The 26,858-nt window shown below is 31.9% G+C and overlaps 4 protein-coding genes across 5 annotated transcripts; 2 read left to right on the top strand and 2 right to left on the bottom strand.

Annotated features, from left to right (window-relative positions):
- Positions 1-2,897: 2,897 nt before the first annotated feature.
- Positions 2,898-5,786, bottom strand: LOC108466512 (E3 ubiquitin-protein ligase APD2-like). Its single transcript, XM_017766878.2, has 5 exons — positions 5,518-5,786; positions 4,143-4,271; positions 3,987-4,059; positions 3,252-3,546; positions 2,898-3,118 (listed from the first exon to the last, which is right to left on the bottom strand). The coding sequence occupies exons 2-5, from the start codon at positions 4,218-4,220 to the stop codon at positions 3,040-3,042; spliced, it is 525 nt and encodes a 174-aa protein (XP_017622367.1). The 5' UTR covers positions 4,221-4,271; positions 5,518-5,786; the 3' UTR covers positions 2,898-3,039.
- Positions 5,787-6,787: 1,001 nt separating this feature from the next.
- On the bottom strand, positions 6,788-13,766 carry LOC108467198 (WD40 repeat-containing protein HOS15-like). Of its 2 annotated transcripts, XM_017767765.2 has the most exons (14): positions 13,499-13,766; positions 12,214-12,359; positions 11,708-12,089; positions 11,413-11,516; positions 11,267-11,313; positions 10,478-10,628; positions 9,572-9,635; positions 9,083-9,241; positions 8,877-8,998; positions 8,235-8,309; positions 7,993-8,046; positions 7,814-7,887; positions 7,498-7,572; positions 6,788-7,347 (listed from the first exon to the last, which is right to left on the bottom strand). In XM_017767765.2, exons 1-14 carry the CDS (start codon positions 13,557-13,559, stop codon positions 7,128-7,130), a joined length of 1,734 nt encoding a protein of 577 aa, XP_017623254.1. In that variant the 5' UTR covers positions 13,560-13,766; the 3' UTR covers positions 6,788-7,127. The 2 variants fall into 2 exon arrangements, with proteins under 2 accessions (XP_017623254.1, XP_017623255.1); XM_017767766.2 differs by lacking the exon at positions 13,499-13,766 and having other exon boundaries at positions 12,219-12,340.
- A 1,319-nt stretch (positions 13,767-15,085) lies between these two features.
- On the top strand, positions 15,086-18,554 carry LOC108466199 (cytochrome P450 81Q32-like). The gene is made up of 2 exons (XM_017766549.2): positions 15,086-16,008; positions 17,940-18,554. The coding sequence occupies exons 1-2, from the start codon at positions 15,100-15,102 to the stop codon at positions 18,552-18,554; spliced, it is 1,524 nt and encodes a 507-aa protein (XP_017622038.1). The 5' UTR covers positions 15,086-15,099.
- Positions 18,555-23,573: 5,019 nt separating this feature from the next.
- Positions 23,574-26,302, top strand: LOC108467299 (probable receptor-like protein kinase At2g23200). The gene has a single exon (XM_053023666.1). The coding sequence runs from the start codon at positions 23,748-23,750 to the stop codon at positions 26,181-26,183; it is 2,436 nt and encodes an 811-aa protein (XP_052879626.1). The 5' UTR covers positions 23,574-23,747; the 3' UTR covers positions 26,184-26,302.
- Positions 26,303-26,858: the final 556 nt, after the last annotated feature.

The raw sequence follows: 26,858 nt of genomic DNA, 5'->3' as shown, positions 1-26,858 counted from the left end.
ATGTTGAGGGTTAATTTAAAAAAATTAAAACTAATTTGACATAATTTATAAATGTTGAAGACTAAAATTGGTATTATACTAATTTTAAAAGTTATCAAAAGAAAATAATTAAATAATTGGATAATCAATTTTATAATTTTAATAATTTAACAACTAAAATTTTTATTAATAATTAAATACCTATCAATATAATTTACTCTTTAAGATTTGAAGTATCCTTGTGGGTTAATCAAAAGATGATAAAAGAAAAGAGAAAAGGCCTGGTGGACCTATGATAAACTAAAGAGAAAAAATGGGAAAGATGGCAGGAGTGGTGACCATCCATGGTGCTTGTCTCCATCACATTCCTCCTCGAGGCTGCTTATCATTTTTCATTTTCTTTTTTTTCCGTATCCACGTGATAACATTCATCTTTTCAAAACTTTAACAGTTTTATTGTACGAAGAATTCATTTCAAAATGTTAATAATTATAATTATTTTTAAAAATAGATTACTAAAATTTTATAAATTTAAACATAATTATAAAAGAATATTAATGATATTAAAAATAAATAATAAAAATCGATTGAACCTTAGCTCGATTAATATGGACATTGTTATCAATACAAAAAAATATGAATTTGAGTACATTAAAACGCATTATACTCTTATTTATGCGTTGGAGTGGTCCTATTTAAATAAAACCTTAGTATAATTGAAATTTCCTTTTGGATTTTAGGGACTGTTAAAAAACAAATAACCCTAAATCTATATGTATATATCGTTTTCAAATAATGCAGGCATTGCATGGATGGATGGTGCAGGCAGCAGCTTTATTGTTTAGGTGGTACCATTTCTTTGGCATAATAATAAATAATAGTGCATGTCGGGTTTGGCCAAGAGACACACGCAGGCTGGAAAAGGAAATTTATCAATATTCCACCCATGTTCTTTCTTATACATATATTCCGTTCATATTTGTTTTCTATGATTATTAGAACAATGTTTGGGGCCATTACAACTGATTATGAGTTGGTTTGTTCAGTTAAGTTCGAAGATTCATTCAAAAAGTGAAAAAATTTGTATAAAAATATATGTTTAAAAAATAGATTTTAGACAAAAATAGACCTGTTTTAAAAATGAGTTGAGCTTCGGGTAAGTTTTTTTGGTCCGAGCTTGAGCCTGGCCCAAATTTACAAAAAAAATATTGTTGTTTTTCCACTATTTTGTCACTATTTCACTATTATATTACTATTATTTTATTATTATTATTTGAATATTATATAAATATTATTTTATTGTTAATTTTATTATTATTTGCTTATTAAGTTGCAACTATCTTAGTGTTATTTAAGTATAAAGACTTTTTAATTTATTTTAATTTTTGAGAAATATTTATTTTAATGTTTTTAGTGTATTTGATGTATTATTATTTTTAAATTTATTTTTATATAAAAATAATATAAAAACTTTAATGCGGGTGGCCAAGCGGCTTGGGTTTTAATTTTTATTTATGTCGAGTTTGAATAAAATTTTAGGCCCATTTTCAGGTCCGGCCCAGACCTATCAAACAAGCCTAAAATTTAGTTATGACCCGACCCGACACATAATCATCTCTAGGCATCACTTAGCGTGGTAAAATGGATTTTGAATTTAGTGTTTTTTTTAATTGAAAAGTAGATGTAAGAGAGCGTAATTATAGTAATTGTTTGTATCACTCTTATTACTATTAGATTTGTCTATGGATCAAGTCAAGTCATGGCCTGATTTCAAAAAATTCAAGTCCAAATTTGTTTTGGGCTTGATTTGTCCCGTTCAAAAAGTTTGTTTCATTATTTAAAGTTATTAAAAATTTAAAATATTTTTATATTAATATTTTATATTTTTTATAATTAAATCTAAAATTTAAAAATATTTTATTATTTAAATTGAATTTGCGTTGAGTCGAGTCAGTTTAAGATTTAAAAAATCCTATTCAAACATAGCCTAAGTCAAGCTGGGCCTATCAAGCTTCTCAACCCATGAATAGGTTTACTTACTAGTTACTATATGAAATTATCATTTTATCTTTGTGTAAATATATATGTGTAAGTATTAAAAGAGTAAAAATCTGTTGTAGAAAAAAAGGTTAAATTATGATATTGGTTCTTGTATTATGCGTAAGATGTAGATTTAATTTTATATTTTAACTTAGTCATTTTTAATTATTGTACTTTTCAATTTTTAAAATTTCATTCATGACCAAATGGTAGTTGTTAAATTCATTAGATTAAGTTTTGTTATTTCCAAAATTTGATGTCGTAAACATATTATTACATGTGTAATGTTATGCCAACTTGCTATCTTCACATATTACTGAAAAAAAATAACTAATGGATTTAACGGTTGTCGTTGCATCAAGACTGAAATTTCGAAATTTGAAAAGTACAAGAACTAAGAATGATCCACTTGAAGAATATAGATTAAATTTACAACTTTACTCATTACAATATAATACAATACAAGTTCAAACTCACTCACCTACACACGCTCACATAGACGAATCTGCAGATTGAACTTTAATATCGGACATGGATGAACTCACTTCAGCTGATTGGTCTACTGTTTGATTTCCTTAGTCTTTTTAATCCTAATTTTAATAGCAAAAGTAATTTTATTTTTTAAAATAGAATATTTGGTTTTGGGGTTTTGCAATGAGAAAACAACTTTTTTTTTATATTTCTCAATGAATTTATCGGAGTTAGTTCAGTAATTAATCTTTTGCATTCTCTAGGCCTATTAAGGAGGTATATGCTAGTCACGAGTTTTAAAGTTGCTCTATACCCAAAGTAAGAACCAAACTCTCAACCACTAGTTAAAGTAAAACGAATTTAACTAATCAATTAATACAACTATTAGAGCTATTAGGCTGGGAAAATTTTGAACTTCATTTTTTATAAATTTACTTTGCCATGGATGCAGTCAAAAATCACTTAATAAAAAAAAAATTCTTGCTGAAAATAAATTTCTTCAACATGGAAAATTTTAAAATGAAAAAAAAAAGGCAATAATTAATGGGATTATGGAGCAAAAAGTTTTCTAACTTTGCCAATAATCCTTCTGCATACTGGGCACACCTTATTTTCCTCATCATAAATCCTGCAAAACATACATATATACATTCATAGATGCATATATATATGATGTATGTATATCACTTTATTAGATTTCTAAAGCCATAATTGAGTAATGAAAAAAAGGGGTTTAAAAAATAAATTGTTTTAAAGGGTACCTTAGAGCACATTCATAGCATGTAGCACAATGTCCACATGGAACAAAGAAACAATTCCTTTGTTCATCATAGCAAATCACACAAATCCTTGCATCATATAAATCCTCACCACTACTACAACTTCCTGTTTCTATGTCGTCTTCGCACGTACCGTACGTTATCGATTCTGTCTTTTCGGGCCATAAACGATCCGTTTCAGAGACAGTCACCGATCTAATAACCTCTAAATTACCACTTTCATTATCGAGCTCAGTTATGTACTTAAGTATCATCAAAACTACCAACACCATCACAGCTGCAATAACATAATAGAATTTGAATACATGAAAAAGTTGAGAGATTTTAGGTAAAAGTATTATGGAGGCCATCGTATTAAGAGTTGGATAGCATTTTATCTCCTTTACTAAAAAAATTAGTAAATTAATCTTTATATATCAGATTAAAGAGCAAAATTTCATCCAATTCTACGGTTAAAAATTACCTTGGCTGACAGAATAGCCAAACGGTTACACGTGATGTGCCACGTATACCTTATTTTGACATACGGAGACCTATTTTTAATAGTAGAAATGAATAAAATTCTTAACAAGATTAATTTGTTCTTTGTTCTAATGTACAGGAACTAACTTGCACATGTTTTAAATAGAGAAGACAAAATACAATCCAACTCTTACTAAACGGGTCTCCATGATATTTTTATCGATATTTTACAATCTTATTATTAAGAGAACTCACCTAAAATTGCAATATATGCTGCTAAACGTGCAAAGAAATTAAGAGCATCACACCATTCAACTAGATCTTCGTCCTGTGTGATCGGTGTCATCGAGTCATACATTGTTTTAATCGTAAGATTATCGAATCGATCGAAAACTGGGGATCGGGACTCACCTTGCTCGAAAAAGATATGGATTGAGAGTTGTCATGGTGGAGATTGAGTTGACTCATTGCATTTAGAATGGAGCACATGGTTATGGATTTTTTTGCCTGTTGGCTACTTGTCTTTGTTCCTATTAGTATCTGTAGATTAAAAACTTCGAAGCTTAGAATTGAACATAAATTTATGGAAGCTTTGGAGTTATTTTTTAATGTAATGCAGCTTAAGAACTATGATTTGGTAGGTGTTGTTAAGGTTGAGCAAGAAAAATTGAAAATCGACCTAATTTGAGGTGTTCGGACAATTCATGAAATGTAAATTTAAAAATACAACTATTTAAAATTAAATTGAATTCTATATTTATTTAATATACAATTAATTTCAATTTTTATGATATAAAATAAGTATTTTATATTTAAAATAGTGAAAATAATTAAAAGTTACTAAAAATTATTATTTTTAGAAATATTTATGAAAAAGCCTAAAGTTATAAAACAAAATTTATTTTGTCAAAATAAATTAGAACCCAAAAAAATTTAATATGAAAGAATCGAGAACCAAACGAGTAAAATTGAATTGTTATGACAGTTCAGAAAATCTAAAAAACTCAATCGAATTGAACCAATATCAGCCTAGGTATTCTCTGAAAGAAAAGAAAAAAAGAAAGAAAGAAACTTTCATTATAAAAAGTTTAAAAAAGCATCTTTAAAGTACGATAAATTGCAGTCGATGTCTTTTAACTATGATACAAATACTAAACTAATCTCTAAATTTCAAAAGGTTCTAATTGAGTTTTAAAAATATATCGTATCAATAAGTTCGTTTTATCAAGCTAGTCATTAAATGCTAGCTCAAATATAACGTAAAGCATATTTAAAACACATGGATCAAATTGTAAACATATGTATATCTACTGCACTAATAGCTTGAGTTTGACAAAAATACTAAATTTTAAATATTTTTCTTAAGTGATAAAACACACCAATCTAAGCTATCTATATAGTAGGTATAGACTTGTTTACAATTCAATCTACTTGTTTTAAATATACTTTACACCATATACAAGTTGACATTTAATAGCTATATAGTTGATACGATACTAATATTTCAAGAAATTTAAATTTAAGGACTAATTTAAAATTTGGGGTATAGTTTGAAAACTTTCAGCTAATTAACCCTTAAAAGTATTAAAAGACCGATACTTAATATTTCTAACATTTCCATAGAATTCAAAATGTTCCTTGAGCAGGAAAAGAAAAAAAAAGAAGTGCATGCTGCTGATTGCTCAATGATGAATCATCAATGAACATAAATAAATAAATAAATGAAGTGGTCAAAAATGGTGTAAAAAGCATTATCTCATTGACAGAGAAAATGCTGGTACGTTACCTCAAAAACACCATTAAAACAGAGCTCAAAAACTCCAGCTTTTGCTCCTTTTTTTAGCAGAGGATGTCTCCAAGCAAGTGAAAGAACATAATTTCAATGTAAAAGAGTGAGGAAGAAACTGTGGGGAAATTTACTATAAAAAAGCACCTTCATTTTCCATATTCATCTATAAAAGCCGGTACAAGTCCTGGAAGAAGAAGAAGAACAATGGGACTGCGCTTTTCTTTGATAACTGATATATTTAGACAGTTAAATTTAATGAATGAAAGAATGGTAGTTGTTCAAAACCCAAGCTTAAGGGCATAGCTACCACACCTTCTGAGAGATCATAGCTATTAGCAGGTGACTGTACTACCAAGTCTTTTAAGCTTTGACCGGTAGGTTTTAGGGTTGAACTTTGAATACCAAGACATGAATGGTAGATTGAAGTTTTTACGTATTTTTGAATTGAATTCAGGTGTTTTTTTTTTTTTTTTATCAACTTGAAAAATGCTTGTCAATGAATGTTATTGTGTCCTTTGTGCAATTTTCCCATTGGCAAAAAAATAAAAAGGGGCTTTTGAGTTATTGGAAAATAAATGGAATGGGAAGTTTGGAAATTTTCTTTTGGTGTCCAACAAAAATGTTAGATGAGAAAGGATTGTAAAGATTAGGTAGCCAATAAATAGACTAAATAAATCTTAATGATTGTGACTTACAATTAAGACATTGATTATACCAATAATTAATTCCCCATGAGGATTGAAAAGACTAAAGAAAATTCTAATTTTACTTTTAAGGTACAAACAATCATAATTTCGGAATGTTATAACTGTTAATATGAATATAAATTTGGGACATATCTATAAACATTTGCTTTATTTGTTATTGTTTTGAATATTGCATGTTTAAAAATTATAATTTCAATCCGCTAATAAATTCAAAGTACATGCAAATATTAATCATCAAAATATCAGTTTTACAAACAATGAATTTGGCAAATAACGAGTTTATCTAGATATAAGTTCTGAATATATCTGTTTTTTTTAACACAATGTTTAAAATTACTCATAGCACCACCTCAACACATAAATAGGAGGATAATACACTTTTAACGCACTCAAACTTACATCCTCCTACATTAGTAACAATACCGATACCAATCGAATTAAGACTCAATCGACTCAACAAGCAATTTAAATATTTTAATGAATAATTTAATTAATTCAACTTCAAATAATAGCACCAGAATTTAATGCAAAGAATAAAGGAAGACAAAATTTAAAACAAATTTACAAATCCAAAAATTGCAGATATCCAACTAACTGCCATCCTATTATAAAGATCAATGATTAGGTGCAAAATTATGCTATACATCATTTGGTTGCTTACCTCACAAAGCAGAGACCCATAGTTCACAATCACAAATTACAAATTAGTACCAAATTCAGTTAGGAATCCCTAATTCACGAAATACAAAACCCTAATCTATAGTTACAGTTTTTCCCTTTTAAACACTACAACAATGCAAAATACCTAATTTTAAGTGATTATTTAGGAGCTTGCAAAGAGCTATCTTCCCCACACAAGGCTCCAATTCATTGAATAGAGAGGGAAGTTTCTAGGTTTTCTTACATTCTAAAGTCCAAGACGCATAGAGTGTTGTTTGCGAAACATGCTGCGATCTTGTCACCTTCCTTGTTCCAACAGACTTCAAATATTCCACCATTGCCAGTATATGTTTTTACGATCTTCCCTTCTTTTAAGGACCAGACATGCATGGATTTATCAAGAGACCCACTGGCTAGATACTCTCCGTTTGGGCTAAATGCAACCGAGTATACGGGATCCCTAGGAGAAAAAACACAATGCATCTTGTGTTACTTACGGAACTGCCTAAATCATGCTTGATTGATTGCTCATTTCACCATCAACACGGCTAAATATTAAAGTATATTAGTACTGCAAGAAACAAATAGAGAACAGATTTGAGGACGATACCTGTGTCCATTCAAGCTGTAGAGAAGTTTCCCTTGTTCCACATCCCATAGCTTCACCGTGGAGTCAAATGATGCACTACATAAAAGCATAAAGAACAGAATGTTAATGAAAAACTTAAACCGAGTTTCATAGCAGCTCCGGCAGCACAGTCTACATGAATTCCATTTACTTAAAGGAGTATTTGTCTTGGAACTGAAATGGGATTTACTTTTCACACCAAAAAGCACGATAGTGAACATAGAATGTATTATACACATGTTATCCTTCTCTTTTTATCACTGTTACATCGCGTGATGTGTACCCAACTAGTTTTTACCTTGCAAGAACTAACTGTTGGTTAGGATTGTTTGTCCCCGGCCCAGTAGGACTCCATCTGATGGCATATATCTCCTGCAGAACAGTTGTTCATATTTTCTTTCCCAAAAATTATGAATAAATGCACCCATGCATGTGCACAAAGAGATTATATTGAAAAAGTTGAGAGCCAAAAAGTACCTTTGAATGCTCCCTCAGATCATGAACATACTTGTCCTGCTTCATACACCATATCTGCATCAAGACTTTCTATTAGTTGAAACAAAATTAATGAAAATTAATTGCAGCAACAAAAGAAAAAAGGACACCAGCAGAAACAAAGGTATAACAATCCAAAATGAAAAAAAAATCAGACAGAAATTTATATTTCATTGTCGTGAAGGATGTCTGCTAAGTAATGATAAAAAGATAGAATATACAACCTTTGCAGTAATATCGTCAGAACAAGAGGCCAATAGTGAACCAGTAGGATCCCATTTGACACAATTTACTTCCCCCTGAAAAGCACAAAGTTCAATATATGAAAAGCAGAGTAGAGATAAAATTTAATTCAAAAGTTCTACTTATCAAACTCAAACTCAAACTCAAAATCAAAATCCAAATCTAAAACAAAACATTGTTTTTAGTTGCTAATTAAAGCCCATTACTGGAAAGTTATTGAAGCCATAAGGCTTGTTTCATTGTTGTAAAATGTTTCTTAGAAAATGGTATAGCAGAAAAATGTAGAGAGAGGTAAATGCAAAATATTTAACTCTTAAAACATTCCCCTTTGAAGGTAACAAAAATTTAAACACGATATAGAAGGAAAAGAAAAAAAAGTGAGCTGGGAATAGAGATGAAGTTATGGGGGACATTATAGGCAGTAGAAGACATGCATATCATTCAGCCTACGAGTTTCATCAAGATCAGTATTAGTTAAAAAATAGAGGAGTCAAGGTTAGGCATTTCCTGGTCAGTTTGAATCTTATCTGGATCAAACAGGTAGCCCATCATATTGAATAAAAATGAAAAAATCCACTAAGAAAGTTAATGAGATTGTTTGACCATTAAGACCGGAAACAAACCTGATGCCCCGCAAAGGTTTTAATAGGGCGAGTTTCTCCAATCTTGCAAACATATATCATATGGTCTGTTGAACTTGTTGCGAATGAAACATTGTTCCGCCAATCAACATCAAGGGTTGGACCTAAAAGGAAAAAATGAAGAAACTCAGGACAATGACTATTATGTAACTAAAAGCCAAAGATTAAAGTTTAGTCTAATGGTCCACCTGTATGAAATTCAAACTGCTGTTTCCATTCCTCTGCCTTCACATCCCACACAATTGCCGTTTTATCACAGCTTCCTGTTAGAAGATAATCACCCTTCTTGTTCCACTTCAGAGAAAATATAGGTCCTTTGTGTTTACTCAAAGTAGTCCTTAGATCACCTAAACCAAGAAAGAATTGAGTGACGGAAAGAAAAAGGGGTTGGGGGAGATGAGGTGTAGAATTCTCACAATCAGTCCAAAATAGTAATGTAATTAAAAATAGCTAAAAGAGTAACAAGTTCAGTTAAAAACAAAAATAAACCTCTTATTTTAACTGGGTAACCAGCTATTAATTTAATGAAAAGAATGTTATGAGCACCAAAAAACACATGGAAAAACCAAGTTGGTATGTCTGAACACCATCTAAAAGTCTGGTTTAACAAAATAGATTCCTGGCCTTTAATTTCAGGATATAGAATGGCACAAATAAAATAACCCATAAGGCCTTACCAGTTGTAGTCCAAATTCTTGCTTGGCCATCATATGAACCTGTTGCAAGTAATGTCCCCTCACCCTGAATGCAGGCAGGAAAAAGGAATCATACTTTTTCCGTATTGAAAAGAATGACTAATTTATAGAATTTCCATTAAGTTCACTTACAGAACAAGAACAATTAAAAAGACACTTTAAACAGCAATCTAGAATGACAACCAAATGGGCAAGAATTACATACCACAATAGGACAATTAAAAGTACATACTTTAGATAGAATTGACTCCTTCTTACAGGAAAAGAAACCATTGCAGAGCAAAAGCATTTGCATTCAATCGTGGTCCTTAGGAACCAAACATTCATTAGAAAACAAACTGGCACAATTACATGGGTCAACTTCCATTCTGCTTGAACAAACAAAGCCATCTAAGGAAATACAAACACCACCTTAGCTACATCAACACCAGAATGCCCAAAAAGATGGCTGGCACTCCAAATCCATTGCTCAAAGAACTAATTATATATTACCATAACAACTAAACTAATCAGGTTCATTATATGATCTCAAGAAAACTGGATCAAGTTTAACTGAAGAGGATTACTCCCAATCCAACCTGATTACTTCAGCCAAGGATTCTACGAAAACTAAAGCAGGAAGTGTATCATAAAAAAAATTACCTACAGCTTATTCTTGTAGCTTCGCCTATGTGATATCTCTAGTCATTTCTTTTATTACATTAATGCTGATTAATTCTCCTGTCTAGTGTCTGTTCTAAACCATAGCATGTCATATAGAGTGGCAAACCATAACATCAAATTAAATGAATGAAAGAAGATAAAAGTGTTGGGCACGATAGGTGATCTATACTAAAAGGAACCAAAAATTAGTCAGAAATTTAAGCCTCCAACAGTAACAGGACTCACATTCCAATCAAGTGTTGTCACATCTTTGCTCTTCTCATTTGTTCTTCCTTTTACATGCTTCAGAACTAGAACATTTAAAGGACTGTTTTTTCCACCAGATTTGAAAAGCCCATCAGATATTGTCCAAATGCGAGCTGTTGAATCTCCAGACCTAGAAATTAATGCAATGAGAGTTAAGTGAAAATGATAATGAAACAAAGAAACTTTGTGAATGCATATACTGATAAATGACACTCCACTATTCAGTAGCAGAGACTAAAACCCAGTGCTACACACTTATCAATTACTTGGATGACATGTAAACCAATAGAAATCAGAAAACAGCAAGAGACCTAAGCAGCATGATCTCAGTTTGGTTTTCTGAAAGACCTCAATCAGTGCCAATAACAGCTTAAGTAGGCATCTCTGCTAGACAAGGAGAACTTCAACTGTCCAGCCCTACAATACATTACAAACGACAATACGCATGACCACAAGTCCTATAGTCACATAACTGGAGAATCCACAAATTTCATTTTTGTTTACAAACCACTTAGCCAATGGGCAGGACTGTAAAATGGTTTTGCTACCAACAGGGCTTAACTTGTGTCATTCAAATGGTTAGAACTTCTAAACTTTGCCATTGATCTAACACACAAGGTACATCTCAGGAAGCAACAGAAATCAGCAAGTTCTGACCAAAAAAGGGGGGGGGGGATGACTGGAAATCCATAAAGAAGTGGAGAAAATACACATGTAAAAGACCAAACCATCAATATAAGAGACATCTCATTACAGAAAAATACTCACCCTGATGCAAGAAGTGAACCAGTCGGGCTCCAGGCACACGCACAAACCTGCAATAATAAATGCTCAGAGAGAGAGAGAGAGAGAGAATATATGTTCACATGTGCAAGTCCATCTTGGTAAATAAGAAGATTCGAAAAGGCTCAAACCTCAGAGGTGTGCCCTTCCAAAATTGTAACCTCAGAGCTATGAATTTCACAAGCATCCTGAGATGCTAGGGTCGACGTAGTAGCAATATCCATAGGTTCCGGTCCTACATAATGCAAAAATGCAATATAAATGAAAATGAAAGATCCAGCACACTGGATAAAAGAGCTATTTTTGGAAATCTATATGCAGACAAATTTCAGGTGAATTGTCAATGTTCATTTAAACAAAAGGTCAAGGCCAAGAGAAAAAAACTGATATCAAACTAGGAAATAATATAAAAAGGAGTTAACTAACCTGCAAGAGTTCCATTTTCTTCATGCCTGGCAACATCCTTGTCTTCTTGATCCAAAACCATATCTCTATAAGCAAGTTCCTCCGGTTGCTTTTCCTTCTCCTTATTGCTTTCAGCCTTCTCCCTTTCCTTCTCGCGTTCCTTCTCCCTTTCCTTTTCACGTTCCTTCTCCTTTTCAGTTCTTTCTTTCTCTCTTATTCGTCCACGCTCTCCTTCATGCTCCCGCTCAACTTCTTTATCTTTATCTTTATCCCTATCTTTGTTTCTATCCTTTTGGATATTCTTCCTTTTCTCTTTCACCATTTGCCGCAATTGGTTTACATCCTTTGTTATGATATCCAATGGTTGCAAGAATGAGAAATCTTCATCCATTTCTGCATCATTCTGCAAACTCAAAACAAATCATGATGAATATATACATATACTCTTAGCTATCAACCTGATTCCCCCCATGCACCAGAATATTATCAATAATAATAACAAAGACAACAACGATAAGCATCCTAACATTACTCAGGTTGGCTTCCATCTCCAAGTACTGAAGTCCTTTTTGAACGAATGTAATAAGTGCACCAGGTGGAACCAAACTTCCATCGATAGTACATTTATTAATCCCTGCTTCATATCCTAAAGTAAATGCTGAATGCGTAAAACCTGCAGGCATTTGATAAGCAGAAGATGGTTCATTCGAATCTTGAGAAACAATAACGTATAACAAAGAAGTCCTCCCCTAGCTTTTCCCTAAGTAAACAAAAAAGACAATTAAAACTACCAAAATTTGTTTCTTAATTCATTAGACTATGTTTGCTATGAAGAAAGTGGAGGGAAGAGAAAAGGCGAGGGAAAAATCGAAACTAATTCAAGTCAAATAAGTGTTTTCCTCCCACTTTGAGGATGATTTGTATTGACACCCAAACAAAGTCTTAAAGTTGCCGCATCTTACAAAGCAACGAAAGATAACGTCTTTACATTTAATGATCCAACATACAAAAAGCTAGAACATGCAAAACACATTAGTAAAGGAACTTAACCACCCATTTTCCTTCCCTCCTATCTTCCTTCTCCCAAAGAAAAAGGAAAAAAAGAAACTAGTTTCCTTTCAAATCTTTCTTTTCCTTCCCTCTTATTTTCCTTCTACCCAAAAAAAGAGCAAAAATGAAACTAGGTTCCTTTCAAACCTTTCTTTTCCTTCCTCTAAACCCATTTTCATTTCTTCCCTCCTAAAAGGAAAAAAATAAACTAGTTTCCTTTCAAACCTTTCTTTTCCTTCCTCTAATCCTACCAAACAGTGATAATTAATAAACAAAATCTGTGTAGTAAGTGTATATTTTCAATTCAATACCACCGGTATGCAAAAGTTGAACCAGGAGATGCCTGCCTCAAGCAGTGCAATTATTATAAAATAAGTGTAGATACCTAATGCCCTAGCCAGCGCATTGGTAATAAAAGCTACGAAATTCAAAACCCTAACCACAATAATACTCAATATCAACCATCCATTTTTACGGATCTAGAGCCAAAATATACTTCCGACATTTACAGTGCCAAAAATTAATCCTAAAATTACATTTCATACGCTCTATTTTTTTTTTCTTTCATTTAAACAAACAATGAAACAACTGCTTAAATTACAAGTTAAAAATTACAAATACAGCAAAAAAAAAAATCAACTGGACAGAAAATTAAAACGAAATTTAAAAAAAATAAAACAAAGAAAGAAAATATTCAAAAATAAAGATCACTGTAATGAGAGATTACAAAAAGAAAAAAGGAAAAAAAAATTGGAACTGCACCTGATTCTTGAAGGTAACGGAAGACGAGGTAATTCAATTCGACGGAGGTGATGGAGGTCATAGTTACGAAAGCCGTCTAATCTAACGGCTGAGATTGAAAGCTCAAACTATCATTAGCTATAAGCGAACGCCACAACGCCTGAGAGAGAGAAAAAAAGACAGAGAACGAGAAGATGTAATAATAAGCTTTTTATTTAGTTTTTGCAGAAAGACAGAGATAAAAGAGGGACGGAGAGAGAAAAAAAAAAAACAGAATATTTATTATTTTCTAGCTTCCTTTTTTTTCAAAATATAATTTTAATTTTTGCTTTGTTTCATTGGGCTGGGCCTAATCCATTTAGATTTCGCATCTCACTTATGGATTAATCAAGGTATATTTATTTAGGCCCGATGTGATTACGGCTCAATTAGTCAATCCATGCTTATTGTATTAAATTAGTCATAATGGTCCATAAAAATAGACTTCTCCATGGATAAATGTCCCACCCGAAAAATTAGATATAAATTATAGTAGTTAAAGGCAATTTTGCTAAAAATTAATTTGACTAAATTTTGAAAATTGGAGGTCAAAGCGGAGTAAAAAAAATTAGGGTAGAATTAAATTGTATATTTTTACGATAGTAAAAATATAATTTCACCATTTCAATAGACTATATATTTATAATTTTAAAGGATTAAATCAAATTTTTATTATTTTTTGGGGTCTAAAGTGTAATTTTACCATTACAAATTTAAATTTTTATAAATTATAAAGGTCTAAACGTAATTTTTTTCATTTTAAGGGGGTTGGGCCCCGCCAGTCCCCTTTGGCCCTGCCATTAGGTCAATGTGATCTAAAAGAAAAGGAATTAAGGTTAGAGTGACAAAAAGATGTAAATGTTAGGGTTAAAATTATCATTATGACTATTTTATACAATTATTAAATTATTTGTAAATCTCTTAAACCCTTAAATTGAAGGATAAAGAATTGAAGCATGCTCAAACTCACATTCTCTTGATTGTTACAACAATAATGATGTCAATTGATATAAGATTCGGTGAATAAATTTTATAATTTCAAAATGAGGTGAAAAAATTAAATAAGTCACAATCAAGTGTAGAAATGTTCGCGAATAGGACCAAGTTGAAGTATGATTATTAAAAAATTTCGGGCCGAAGCTAAATTCAAACAGCCTAAAAGAACTTATATTATTATTATTTGAACAATCTAATTATAGGTTATCACACGTATTCTTTTTGACACAAAACTTAGAACTACCCATAGCCCATTCTGAACTCATAAATAAGAGGATAATGCGTTTCAAGAATTCAAATCCATGTCCTCCTGCATTGACAACAACTTTCATATAAATAAAATTAAAGACTCAATTGACAAAAACTTATATTATTATTATTTTAAAATAATTAAAAATATTTACAATTTTATTCAGGCGGAATGCTTCATGCACTGCAAGGCATGCATGCTGTTGTTCCGCTAAATAAGAAGTTAGAGTTAAATTATTCATTCAATAAATTAATAAGAATTTAGCTAAGCATATATTAATTTGTGTTATAAAAATAAAACCCAATTAATTTCACTTCACTGCATTGAATCCAAAGCAATGTATGAAACCTTGTTCTATTCCTTGCTTTTATCTCCATTTCTCCTTTTAGCCATCACCAAGCTCTTAAAACATGCAATATTAACAAGCCACATAAACCTTCCACCAAGCCCTTTGGCTCTCCCAATTCTAGGCCATCTCCATCTCCTCAAACAACCCCTTCACCGAACCCTTTATAATCTCTCGAAATGCCACGGCCCGATCTTCTCTCTCCGATTCGGTTCCCACCCTGTCGTCGTCCTATCATCTCCCTCCGCGGTCGAAGACTGTTTCGGCAAAAACGATTTAGTTTTAGCCAACCGACCTCGTCTCGCATTAGGCAAGTACGTTGGCTACAATTCAACCGGTCTCGGCTTGTCACCCTATGGTCCTCATTGGCGCAACCTCCGCCGCCTCGTCACCCTCGACTTATTCTCATCGAGCAGCTTGAACGCTTCAACGGGCATTCGGAGGGATGAGGTAAAGCTCTCATTACGGAAACTTTACCAAGTTTCGGCCTGTGGTAATTTCATCAAAGTAGAGATGAAATCGATGTTCTCGGAGCTGGTTTTCAACATCGTTATGAGGTTGGTCGCGGGCAAACGTTACTACGGTGGCGGGGATGAAGCGAGCGGGATTGAAGAAGCGAAGGAGTTTCGAGAGTTGATCGAAGAGCTTTGCGAATTGGCGGTTTCATCGTACCCGGGAGATTTCTTGCCTGTTTTACAGTGGATTGATTATAATGGACACATCAAGAGATTAAAGAAAGCTGGCCGTAAAGCAGACAAGTTCCTTCAAGGTTTGGTCGATGAACATCGAAGTAACAAAGATGCTTTCAAAAAGAAGAACACAATGCTCTGTCATTTGCTCACTTTGCAAGAATCCGAACCTGAATATTACACCGATGAAACCATCAAAGCTCTCATACTGGTTAGTGAAAACAATCCATATATATATGCTAATAAAATATTATATACATATACACAAAAGGTTAATTGCAATAAACATCTCAAACTATAGTTCCTTGGTCTCGATTCTAATTGAGTTCTCAAAGTTAGTCAAGTTAGTCAAATCCTTCTTTCAGTCATCCATTAGCTAGCTTAGGTGTTATGCCATTTTTCAAATCTTGTGTAGAGCAAGCATATTTAATGCACATAGGTCAAACTATAAATACATATGTGCCTATTGTACAAATTGTTTGGACTTGACGGGTTAAAAAAAAGAAGAAATAGTTAAATGTTAGATCTAAGTGTAAGATAAAACTGGTACACATTATAATTACAAATTGATTCACGTTAGATTCAAACGAGTTATATGGTGTAATTGGAATTTTGTGGTTGGAGAATCAAGATAAAATTATAAATTTTGGGAGGTCAAAGTTAGAAGTTTTGTATTAAAAAGGCTTAAATTGAATTATTAATTAATTTTGAGAGGAGGTAAAATGATTTTTTTAAATTTTAATTAAGAGGCTAAAAGGATTTAAATTAAATTATTAATTTTTGAAAGAAGTCAAAATGTAATTTTCTATTTAACCAAGGGGTTAGAAAGGCTGAAGTTAATGTATTAATTTTATGGAGGAGTCGAAAAATATATATTTCCATATAATCAAGGGGTCAAGGCTTTGCGTCCCTTGGGTCCTGCGAACTTAAATTAATGACATTAATATTATATTGATATTTTGATGATTTAATTAAAATATTTTAAAATTGAATGAATAATTTAAAATTAATTTAATAATTTAGAGTTTTTCATTCGAGATGTTTATGGGCCAGATTAGTTCAGTTTGGGCTTTAACAAAATTTTAGGCTCGATTGATAGGTTTAGGCCTGATTTGGTTCAAAAAATGAGTTTAAATTTTTGTCCAAACTCAGTCAAGATAAAAATGTTAAAACCTGTATGATCTGATTGTATTATTATTTTTTATTTTTATATAAAATATTTTTAAAATATAATACATTAATTACACTAAAAACATTAAAATAAATGTTTCCTAATAAATTGAAAATAAATAAGTCTTTATACTTAAACTATACTAAGATAGGTGCAACTTAACAAGTAAATACCTCTAAAATAATAATAAAATTAATAATAAAATTAAGAGTTGTATAATATCCAAATAATAACAACAAAATAGTAATAACATAATAGTAAAATGGTAATAAAACATGGAAAAATAACAACAAAACAACAATAAAAAATTACAAATTCAAGCTGGGCCTGGACAAAATGATTTTACTCAAGGCTTAACCCGTTTTTTAAACGAGCTTTAATTTTTACCTAGACTCATTTTTCGAGTTTATATTTTTATCCATATTATCTTACATTCTAGACAAACCTTTGAACTGAGTCGGTTACACAGGCCATGAACAACTTTATGTTTTATGCAATTAACCCATATATATATATATATATATATATACACACACGTATATAGAAAGACGAAATCCAGGATAGGTCATTCGTTCTTGGTCCCTTGGTGAAATAGAAATTTTAGTATTGTGTTCTCCCAAATATTAATAATTTAATTTAAGTATTATTAACACAGGTTTTTTTACTTTTACTTTCAAATTTTTATAATTTTATTTCGGCCCTAACATAAATTTGCTAGTTAATTCTCTTTTGCACGTATACTTATGGACATGGTTTGGGTTCTTAAAAAGATTGGTCATTTCGGAGTTTATTTTGGGATTTAAGTTAGATAGAAAATTTTTCAATTTAAGTTAGATTAAAAAATTTTCAATTTAAATTCGAATTTTGACTTTTTATAATAAAATGAAGCTAGATTGAATCTAGACTTAAAAAGATTCGAATTTTATATATATATGCTCACAAATCTATTTAATATTATTTTCATTGTGCAGGTAATGTTAAATGCAGGAACTGATACAACAGCTGTAACACTCGAATGGGCAATGTCGAATTTATTAAATCATCCTGAGATTTTACAAAAAGCTAGAAATGAATTAGACACTCAAGTCGGCCAAGAGCATCTAATTGAAGAAATTGATTTGCCCAAACTACAATACTTAAAAAACATAATTTCGGAAACCTTAAGGTTGTATCCAGCAACTCCACTTCTAGTCCCTCATTTTTCATCTAACCATTGCACTTTAGGTGGTTACGACATTAGTCCCAACACTATCGTATTCGTCAATGCATGGGCCATTCAAAGGGACTCCAGTTTATGGGAAGACTCGATAAGTTTTAAGCCTGAAAGATTCGAAAGTGATAATAAAGAAGGGGATGCTTTCCCAAAGCTATTGCCATTCGGGATGGGGAGAAGGGCTTGTCCGGGAATGGGATTGGCGAACCGTGTGTTAGGGTTGGTGTTAGGGTCATTGATTCAATGCTTTGAATGGAAAAGAGTGAGTGAGAAACGAATTGATATGAATGAAGGGAAAGGGCTCACTATGCCTAAAGTTGAACCATTAGAAGCTATGTGCAAACCACGCTCTATTACTAGTAAGGTATTTTGAGAAAGGTTAAAATATGTCATAAGTCCTTATACTTGTTGTGAATTTAAAATTTAATCATTGTTGTACAAGCCCAATTTTTGGGCCCAAAACCCTCTAACCCATTTGACCTAAACCCAAAACCACTAAATCCCTAGCCTAATACATTAAAAAAAAGAAGGAGGGAGACCTAAAACCCTAGCCGTTCAGCCACTCGCCCCTGTCCCATCCACTACCGCCTCTGCTCCACCACCGTTTGTCTACAGCAACAATGGAAAATAGATAGATATTGAAAAAAAAGGGAAATGAAATGGCTATAAAAAGCCAAGCAAAACCATTGTATAAAGGGAGAAAATTTTTTAAAATACAAAAATACAGCATTCAATCTTTCTAGCAAAAAAAACTGCAATACTAGTCACAAAACAATAAGAGAATCGACATCAAAATAAAGCCAAAGCCCTCAGAAATCAAAACCCAAATTTAAGGTGATTTTCCCTTTTTTTTTTCCATTTTTTTAGAGTTTCTTTATAAACATAAACATATAATATAAGTAAAAATAACATACATATATTAAACATAAATAAAATAAATAAAAAAAAGGGGAAAAATCTACCCATGGGCGATTTCCGACCACCGTGTACGGTGGCCGGAGCGACGGCGCCGGCGGCGGAGGGCACGACGGACGACGAGGGGTGCTGGCCGGAGCACACACCTGCAGAGAAAAAAGAAGAACAAATTTTTTTTTTTTTAGAATGGTTGACAAATGACTTTTTTTCATTAATTTTTTATTTATATAGGCCGTATAAAACGACGCCGTTTTGGCCGGCGTCCATAAGCCCCAAAACGACGTCGTTTCGAAGCAACCCGACCCGATTCGACCCGCTCCACTCAGGATCCGCGTGTTTTTGCTCTTAGGGGCTAATTGCGCGCGCGGTCCTTCCGCTTTTTCTATGATTTTCAATCAGGTTTTTCTTGTATTTTAAATTGGCCCTATAATTCATTGCGCTTTCCAATTTAGTCCCTGCTGGTGCGCTGCGTTCTGATCAGAAGGAATAATTGCTTTCACGGTCCCTCCATGTTGTGCGCGCACTCAATTGGGTCCTTTTTATATTTTAAATTCCCTCTAACTTCATTGTTAATTCAATTTTGTCCATTTTGTTACTTTTCTTCATTATTTCATTTTAACCTTAATATTATTCATATTATATTTTATTACTGCTATCATTATTATATTTTATTTATTAGCATGACATTATTTTTGTTATTACTTAGTATTATATACATATATATTATATAGTATTATTAATATTTTTAATATCATTATTTTCGTTAATGTATTTGATGACCACATATGTATTCTTTTACTATATATACATATATATATATATATATATATATTATACTCCATATTACACACATCTACATTAATATTATATTATGCCTATTCTTTAAGTATTATTTATATATATTTCTCTTTTATATATTATGTATATATTTTATGTACATACTTTTAATATTATCATATATTCATTTTTAAAATATACGTGTATGTTTACGTAATATTGTTCATAGTTTTTTTTGTATTATTATTATTTCTAATATGTATATACTTTTAATATCACCATTTATAATATATGTTTATATCGTATATATATATACATATATATCTTTTAATATTATATTTTTATACCTCTATATTATACCATTTATGTACTTTTTATTTCGATATTATCTTATGTACACTTTAAAAAAACTACATTATGTATATACCATTACTACACCTATTTGTTTCTTAACGTTATTATTATTATTATTATTATTCCTAACATATATTGTGTATACATTTTTAATATCATATAATATACATGTATATATATATCCAATACCATATTCTTGTTATATCTATTTTCACCCCTATTATATTTTCTTTATATGTAGTATTATTTTTTTATATATACTATTATTTTTATTATTATACTTATTATTTTCACTATTGTTGTTCATTACTTTATTTTAATACCATTATTTATATCATTATTATTACTACATTTTCACCTATTACTTTTAAAATACACTCATTTCATTCTTTCCTCACTCACATCATATATTATTTATTTATATATACACATGCATATATACACTTTCATACATCATTCTAAATTATTATCGGTATTATTACTATTAACGTTATTATTACCATTACTATATTATGATTCTTCAGTTTTATATAATGATTATTTATTACTAGTTCCTTTTTAATTTTGAATGTTTCCTAGCTTACTCATTATTTTCATTTTTCAAAAAAAAGCGATACTCCGTGTTTGGAATTTCGAGAAAATCGCGCCCTAACTTACTGGGTTTCGATTTTTCTCATTTAACCTAAATAACGGAATATTCTTTTTAAATCACGATGCAAGTCTTAAAAATGCTTATTCTCGGAGATACGAGGTGTGGTGCCCTAACTTACTGGGTATGACATTTTGTTACCTCGAAATAAGATTTTTGCAAGTAAAGGCAATATTCGGTGTTTGGGAATTCAAGGAAACGTGCCCTAACTTACTGGGTTTCGACTTTCCTCGTTCACCTTAACTAACCGAATATCCTTTTGAAATACACGAATTTTTATATAAAAGGCAAGCTCGCTCTCGAAAATTCAAGATGCCGTGTCCTAACTTACTGGATGTGACATTTTATATTTTGAGACGAGAAGGTCTTTAACATTTGAGCATTTTCTTTACAAAGAGGATCGATTTTAAATTCTTTCAAGTTTTCAAATTCTCGACACTAAGACACTAATTAATCAACTAGGTACCAATTTTGGGCGACGAGGATGCTAATCCTTCCTCGCAGAATCGACTCGAACTCATTTTCTAATTTTCAGAGACCAAAATTATCGTTTTAGTAAATCTTAACTTTTATTAAAATGATTAACTTAAGGTGATCTGATCACACCTAAAAAGATTGGTGGCGACTCCTGTTTTCATTTTTTTTCTTCTCCAAGTCGATACCCGTTTTTTTTTTCAAAAAATGGTTACGACAATTGTACTTTTATTTTTAAAAATTTAATCTCTCTATTTTAATGTTTTAAATTTCAGGTCCAACTATTAACACTATTAAATTTTTTGTTAAAGTTATTGTGTGACATTTTAAAAATAAAAAAAAACTCACTTAGTAGCCATGTAACTAAAAAATGGTGTTTGTAAAGAAATTGAATTTAACAAAAAAATTTAACAATATTAATAGTTGAAAATTTTGAAATATAAAAGTAGAGGAACTAAATTCATATGAATAAAAATACATGGACTAAATTTCAAATTTTCAAAAAGTATAAAGACTTATGGCATATTTTAACTTCGAGAAACTATTAAAGTAATGTTTTTAATGGTCTAATTGTGTTTTTAATCCTTTTATTATGCTAATAAAGTGTTTTGAGAAACTATTTAAGGCAAGATTTGGTATGTGTTTTATTATTGTGGTGTGATAATTTTATTACTGAAGCCTCTTATTAATAGGACAGTTTTATTACTCATAGTTTGTAATCAATGTGTTTAGTATTAATTTGGTTAAATTATAGATTTGGTCTTTCTACTGTGTTTACATTTTATATTTGATCTATATACTTTAATTTAACATAAATTGATCATTCTATTTTTATAATGTCATTACTTTTCTTGATAGTTAACATTGTTAATTATTCAAATTGAATACTTAACACGGATTTTTTTTAAAATACTTATTCCAACTCATCACACAAGGGTGAAGTCAAGAGATTATTTTAGGGTAAAATGAATATAATTTTTAAGAGGATAAAATGCAATTTTATCGTTATATTAACTTGTGATTTCCTAAAACTAAAGGAGTTATATAAAAGAATTTAAATAATTTCAAAGTAACTTCAAAAAATTTGGAGTAGAATCCATACATTCAGTGGTGGATTTTGGGACTAAATTTTGGGGCTAATAAAATTTTTAAAAATTTTCTGAGTTTAATTATTTTTTTAAATTGGGGTCTAATTAAAAATATTAGAATTTATGCAAAATTAATGAGAATTTTTAAAATTTAGGAACTTAATTAAAAGAAAAATAAAAACTTTCCAATTTTTCAAAGGGCCTTAGACCCCCCTAAATCTCTTTTAGAATCTGTTTTTACATATCTTTACATAAGGTGAGATTTAAACATGCAAAACTACTATTTTAAAGTTCTCGAGATCTCAACCTTAATATATATATTTTTTGAAAATAGTAACTGAAATTTTATTCAAATAACCAAAAAAAAAATCCAAGTAACAATCGGACATAACAAAATAATTGGCCAAAACAATAGTCCAAGATCTAGCCAATAAAGAACTTGCTCTATTAGCATCCAAGTCCCCGGCCTAAGTAATTAATGCGACATAGACTGGTTTGTAACCCCTCAGTCATTAACCTTTTTTTCCAGTTACTTTAGACCATCCATCTTCACTTCATCTCTCTTCTCCAGACTCATCACCTAACTTAGCTTCGCCAAAATTGAGCAAAGGTTAGATCAAAAACACTATCCCCCTCCAAATCCAATCCCTTTCCATTTCTCCTTTAACATATTTAGGAAACTCGTTTAAAGACTTTTCAAATTAAAGTGATAAACCATACTTTTTAGATTCCCCACACCAATAATTCATTATTTCTTTAATATCCCCTTAAATATTTATAATCATGTAAGTGAATTTGAATAGACGGTACGTATAATTACGATTAGCATAAAAATAACAATAATAATAAGATTAAATATTATAATAATACTATAAAGTGAGATAAAAATAAAATAAATGCACTATATTCAATTATCTATCCAAACCTATAAATCTACGCGAATATATTTTATTAATATATAATTTTAAAAATAAAGATAATGCTTACTCTACTACGTATAAAATTACCTTAATGTAACACATGGATTATATCCATTTATTTATTATAATATGAACGCTATCATATCAATCAATCATGTGTTTCACATTTCACCTTTCAATAATTTTCTAAAAAGAATCCAAAGTCCAACAACAACCACTGACTTTAACTTTTTTTTTTAATATTTTTTATAATTTTCTAAATTAATTATGCATATCATCAATTGACCCTTCACCACCTTTATGCTCTTTCAAAGTGTTCATCGAACATGTCTTCCACTGAAAACAAAATTGGCCTGAAAAAATTATAAAAGAGCTCATAATCCTCTCCTATGGAAAACCTTATAATTATTTTCCTTATTTTTCTGCCATTCTCATCAGCTTATACACTTCCTAACGAGCACTTCATCAACTGTGGGTCAGATAACAACTTCACCGGAAACGACGGTCGGAACTTCGTCGGTGACCGCTACGCCGGCGTTTCTTTCTTTAAAGGAAAAACCGGCACTAAACGAGAAACCACCTCCACCGTATCCCAACTTTATTGGACGGTGAGAATCTATTCACAGCCATCGTTTTACGAGTTCATAATCAAAACAAGCGGCACTTACTTTGTACGTCTCCATTTCTTTGTTCCTTCATCTTCTGATAATCTGTACAACGCTAAGTTCACCGTTTTAGCTTCAGGGTTCGAGACCGTTTTAGCTTCAGGGTTCGAGCTTTTATCGAATTTCTCCGTCAAAAATAGCCCTGTCGGTTCGCCGGTCATCAAGGAATTTTTAGTCGATATTAATGAAGGAAGATTCAAAATCAACTTCATACCTTCTCAAGGTTCAAACATAGCTTTTGTAAACGCCATTGAAGTGTTTCTAACACCGGAAAGCTTCGTCCCCGACACCGCTCCCCTCGCCGGACGTCGTCGAGGCTCGTTCGACGGTTTACGGTCTCGGGTTTTACATACAGTCTATAGGATCAATGTCGGAGGGGCTACTATTACAACAGATGAAGATACACTGTGGAGGAACTGGATACCTGATGATCAGTTCTTGTCTGATCCGAAAAGTGCTAAGAACAGTTCGTTTTTCAATGGTGAACCTGCATACACATCTGGTCGTGCCGATGAATACACTGCCCCAAGCCTTGTTTATAAGACTGCAAAGCAATTGAATGTAGAAGATAACACTAGCAGGCAATTTTTCAATATAACATGGAGTTTCAATGTGAGTAAAAGTTCAAGACACTTTGTTAGGTTCCATTTCTGTGACATTGTTAGTCCATCAATTGATTCTGTCATGTTTGATCTTTACATTTACGATAAATTTGACAAGGTGGTTTATCCGTATAACGAAACCGGACAGTTAGAGGTTCCGTTTTACTTCGATTTCGTGGTGGATTCGGACAAATCCGGGGTCATGAACGTAAGTGTCGGCCCTCGGAATGATTCCGAGAATCAAAGGGCGTTTTTGAATGGGATTGAAATAATGGAGTTCATGAAGGAATCCAGCTTTGTTGTGCGCCAAGAGAGGTCTAAAAAAAGGACTAATTTAGTTCCTATAGTTGGCTCTGTTGTTGGGACTGTTGTATTTGTTGTTGTTTTTATAGTGGCAATGGTTATGTTCTCGAAATTCAGGAAAAGAAAGCCTTTGTCTGAAAAAACATCCAACATGTCTCCTTTGGATCTTGCTCTTAGAATATCTTATTACGAAATCGAGCAAGCAACGAAGAATTTCGATTCTGGTTTATTGATCGGAGAAGGTGGATTTGGGAGAGTGTACGAAGGTTTGTTTCGTGGTAAGAAAGTGGCTGTTAAAAGGAGCGAACCAGGGCATGGCCAAGGCCTATTGGAATTCCAGACAGAGATTGTTGTCTTGTCCCGAATCCGGCATCGGCATCTCGTTTCTTTGATTGGTTACTGCGACGAAAGATCGGAAATGATATTGGTTTATGAGTTTATGGAGAAGGGTACTCTTAGAGATCATCTATATAATCAAAGTTCCGATGTTGAGAAACCGTATATTGCTCGGTCCGACTTGTCTTGGAAGCAAAGGCTTGAAATCTGTATTGGTGCAGCAAAAGGGCTTAATTATTTACACACTGGTTCAGATGGTGGAATCATTCACCGCGATGTTAAGTCCACGAACATCCTACTCGATGAACAGTTAGTAGCCAAAGTTGCCGATTTTGGGGTCTCGAAATTTAACCTTCCGGACGAAGAACATAGTGTTGATGTCAAAGGAACGTTTGGTTATCTCGACCCCGAATACTTCTTATCGCTGCAATTGACGGATAAATCCGACGTGTACTCTTTCGGGGTCGTACTTCTCGAAGTACTTTGTGCGAGGCCAGCGGTTATGGCATCGAATAGGAGGGAAGAAGTGAACTTAGCTGAATGGGGAATGCTTTGGTTGAGGAAAGGTCAACTCGAGAAGATTATCGATCCGATGCTAGTTGATACAATCAACCCCAACTCGTTAAGGAAGTTCGTCGAGACAACCGAGAAGTGTTTAAGACCGTCCGGTAACGAAAGACCGATGATGCGGGACGTGTTGTGGGATTTAGAATACGCATTGCAGCTTCAATTAATTCCGATGAACAATGGAACATTCGAAGACAGTACGACTAATGTTTCCTTAGAATTCTCAATGACGCCTGTCCTCCATCGGTTACCTTCAAATAGCTTCCCGGCCGTTGAGGAAGAAGGTGCGGCCTTACTATCCGTTGATGCTTCCGATGTATTCTCATTATTGAGTGTTGGTGAGGCTAGATAGTCTCCACTGGTTTAAATGTTGATAAGCGCTACATTTTGTAAGTACTATTCTTTTGGTAAAATGACCTCTCCGGTCCCTCTCAATTCCAATATCAAGTAAATTAGTCCCTCTAAAAAAAAGTTGAACAATTTCATTTTTGTGAAATTTGAAATTGAACAACTAAGCGTCATTAATCACATCATTAATTTTTTCATCAAATCTACCTATATTAATTTATAATTTTATTATTTTAGAACGCACTAAACAAATATTTTTTATCCAAAAGAAAACCAAACATTTTTAATTTCTAGGACCAAAACTTCTGCCTAACCTTATATTCGTCCCTGCCATTTTTCTGAATTATTTTACCATCCCACCTTTTTCTTTTGGTTTGTTGTCAATGAAGAATACATGCGATGGAGACATTTGGGATTTGAGAAAAATTGAAGAAAAAAAAAGGTAAAAGCTGCTCAACTGAAGCAACTTCAAGAAATGGAGATGTTTGTTGACCTTTATATACAAAATAGTTAAAAACGAGATTAAATTTTCTGACAATTTACTTTAATTAATATAAACAAGACTTATAACAATTTGGTACCTGAACTTGATATTTTTTTTTAATTTGATACTTAAATTTGACATTTTTTTTCTTAAGTTGGTACTTAATCTTTTTTGAGGTCTAATTTGGTACTTAAA

Source organism: Gossypium arboreum, chromosome 2, assembly GCF_025698485.1.
Source record: "Gossypium arboreum isolate Shixiya-1 chromosome 2, ASM2569848v2, whole genome shotgun sequence".
Classification (NCBI taxonomy): Eukaryota; Viridiplantae; Streptophyta; class Magnoliopsida; order Malvales; family Malvaceae; genus Gossypium; species Gossypium arboreum.
The sequence above is the reverse complement of the archived record's forward strand: the minus strand, read 5'-3'. Positions and strand labels throughout refer to the sequence as shown.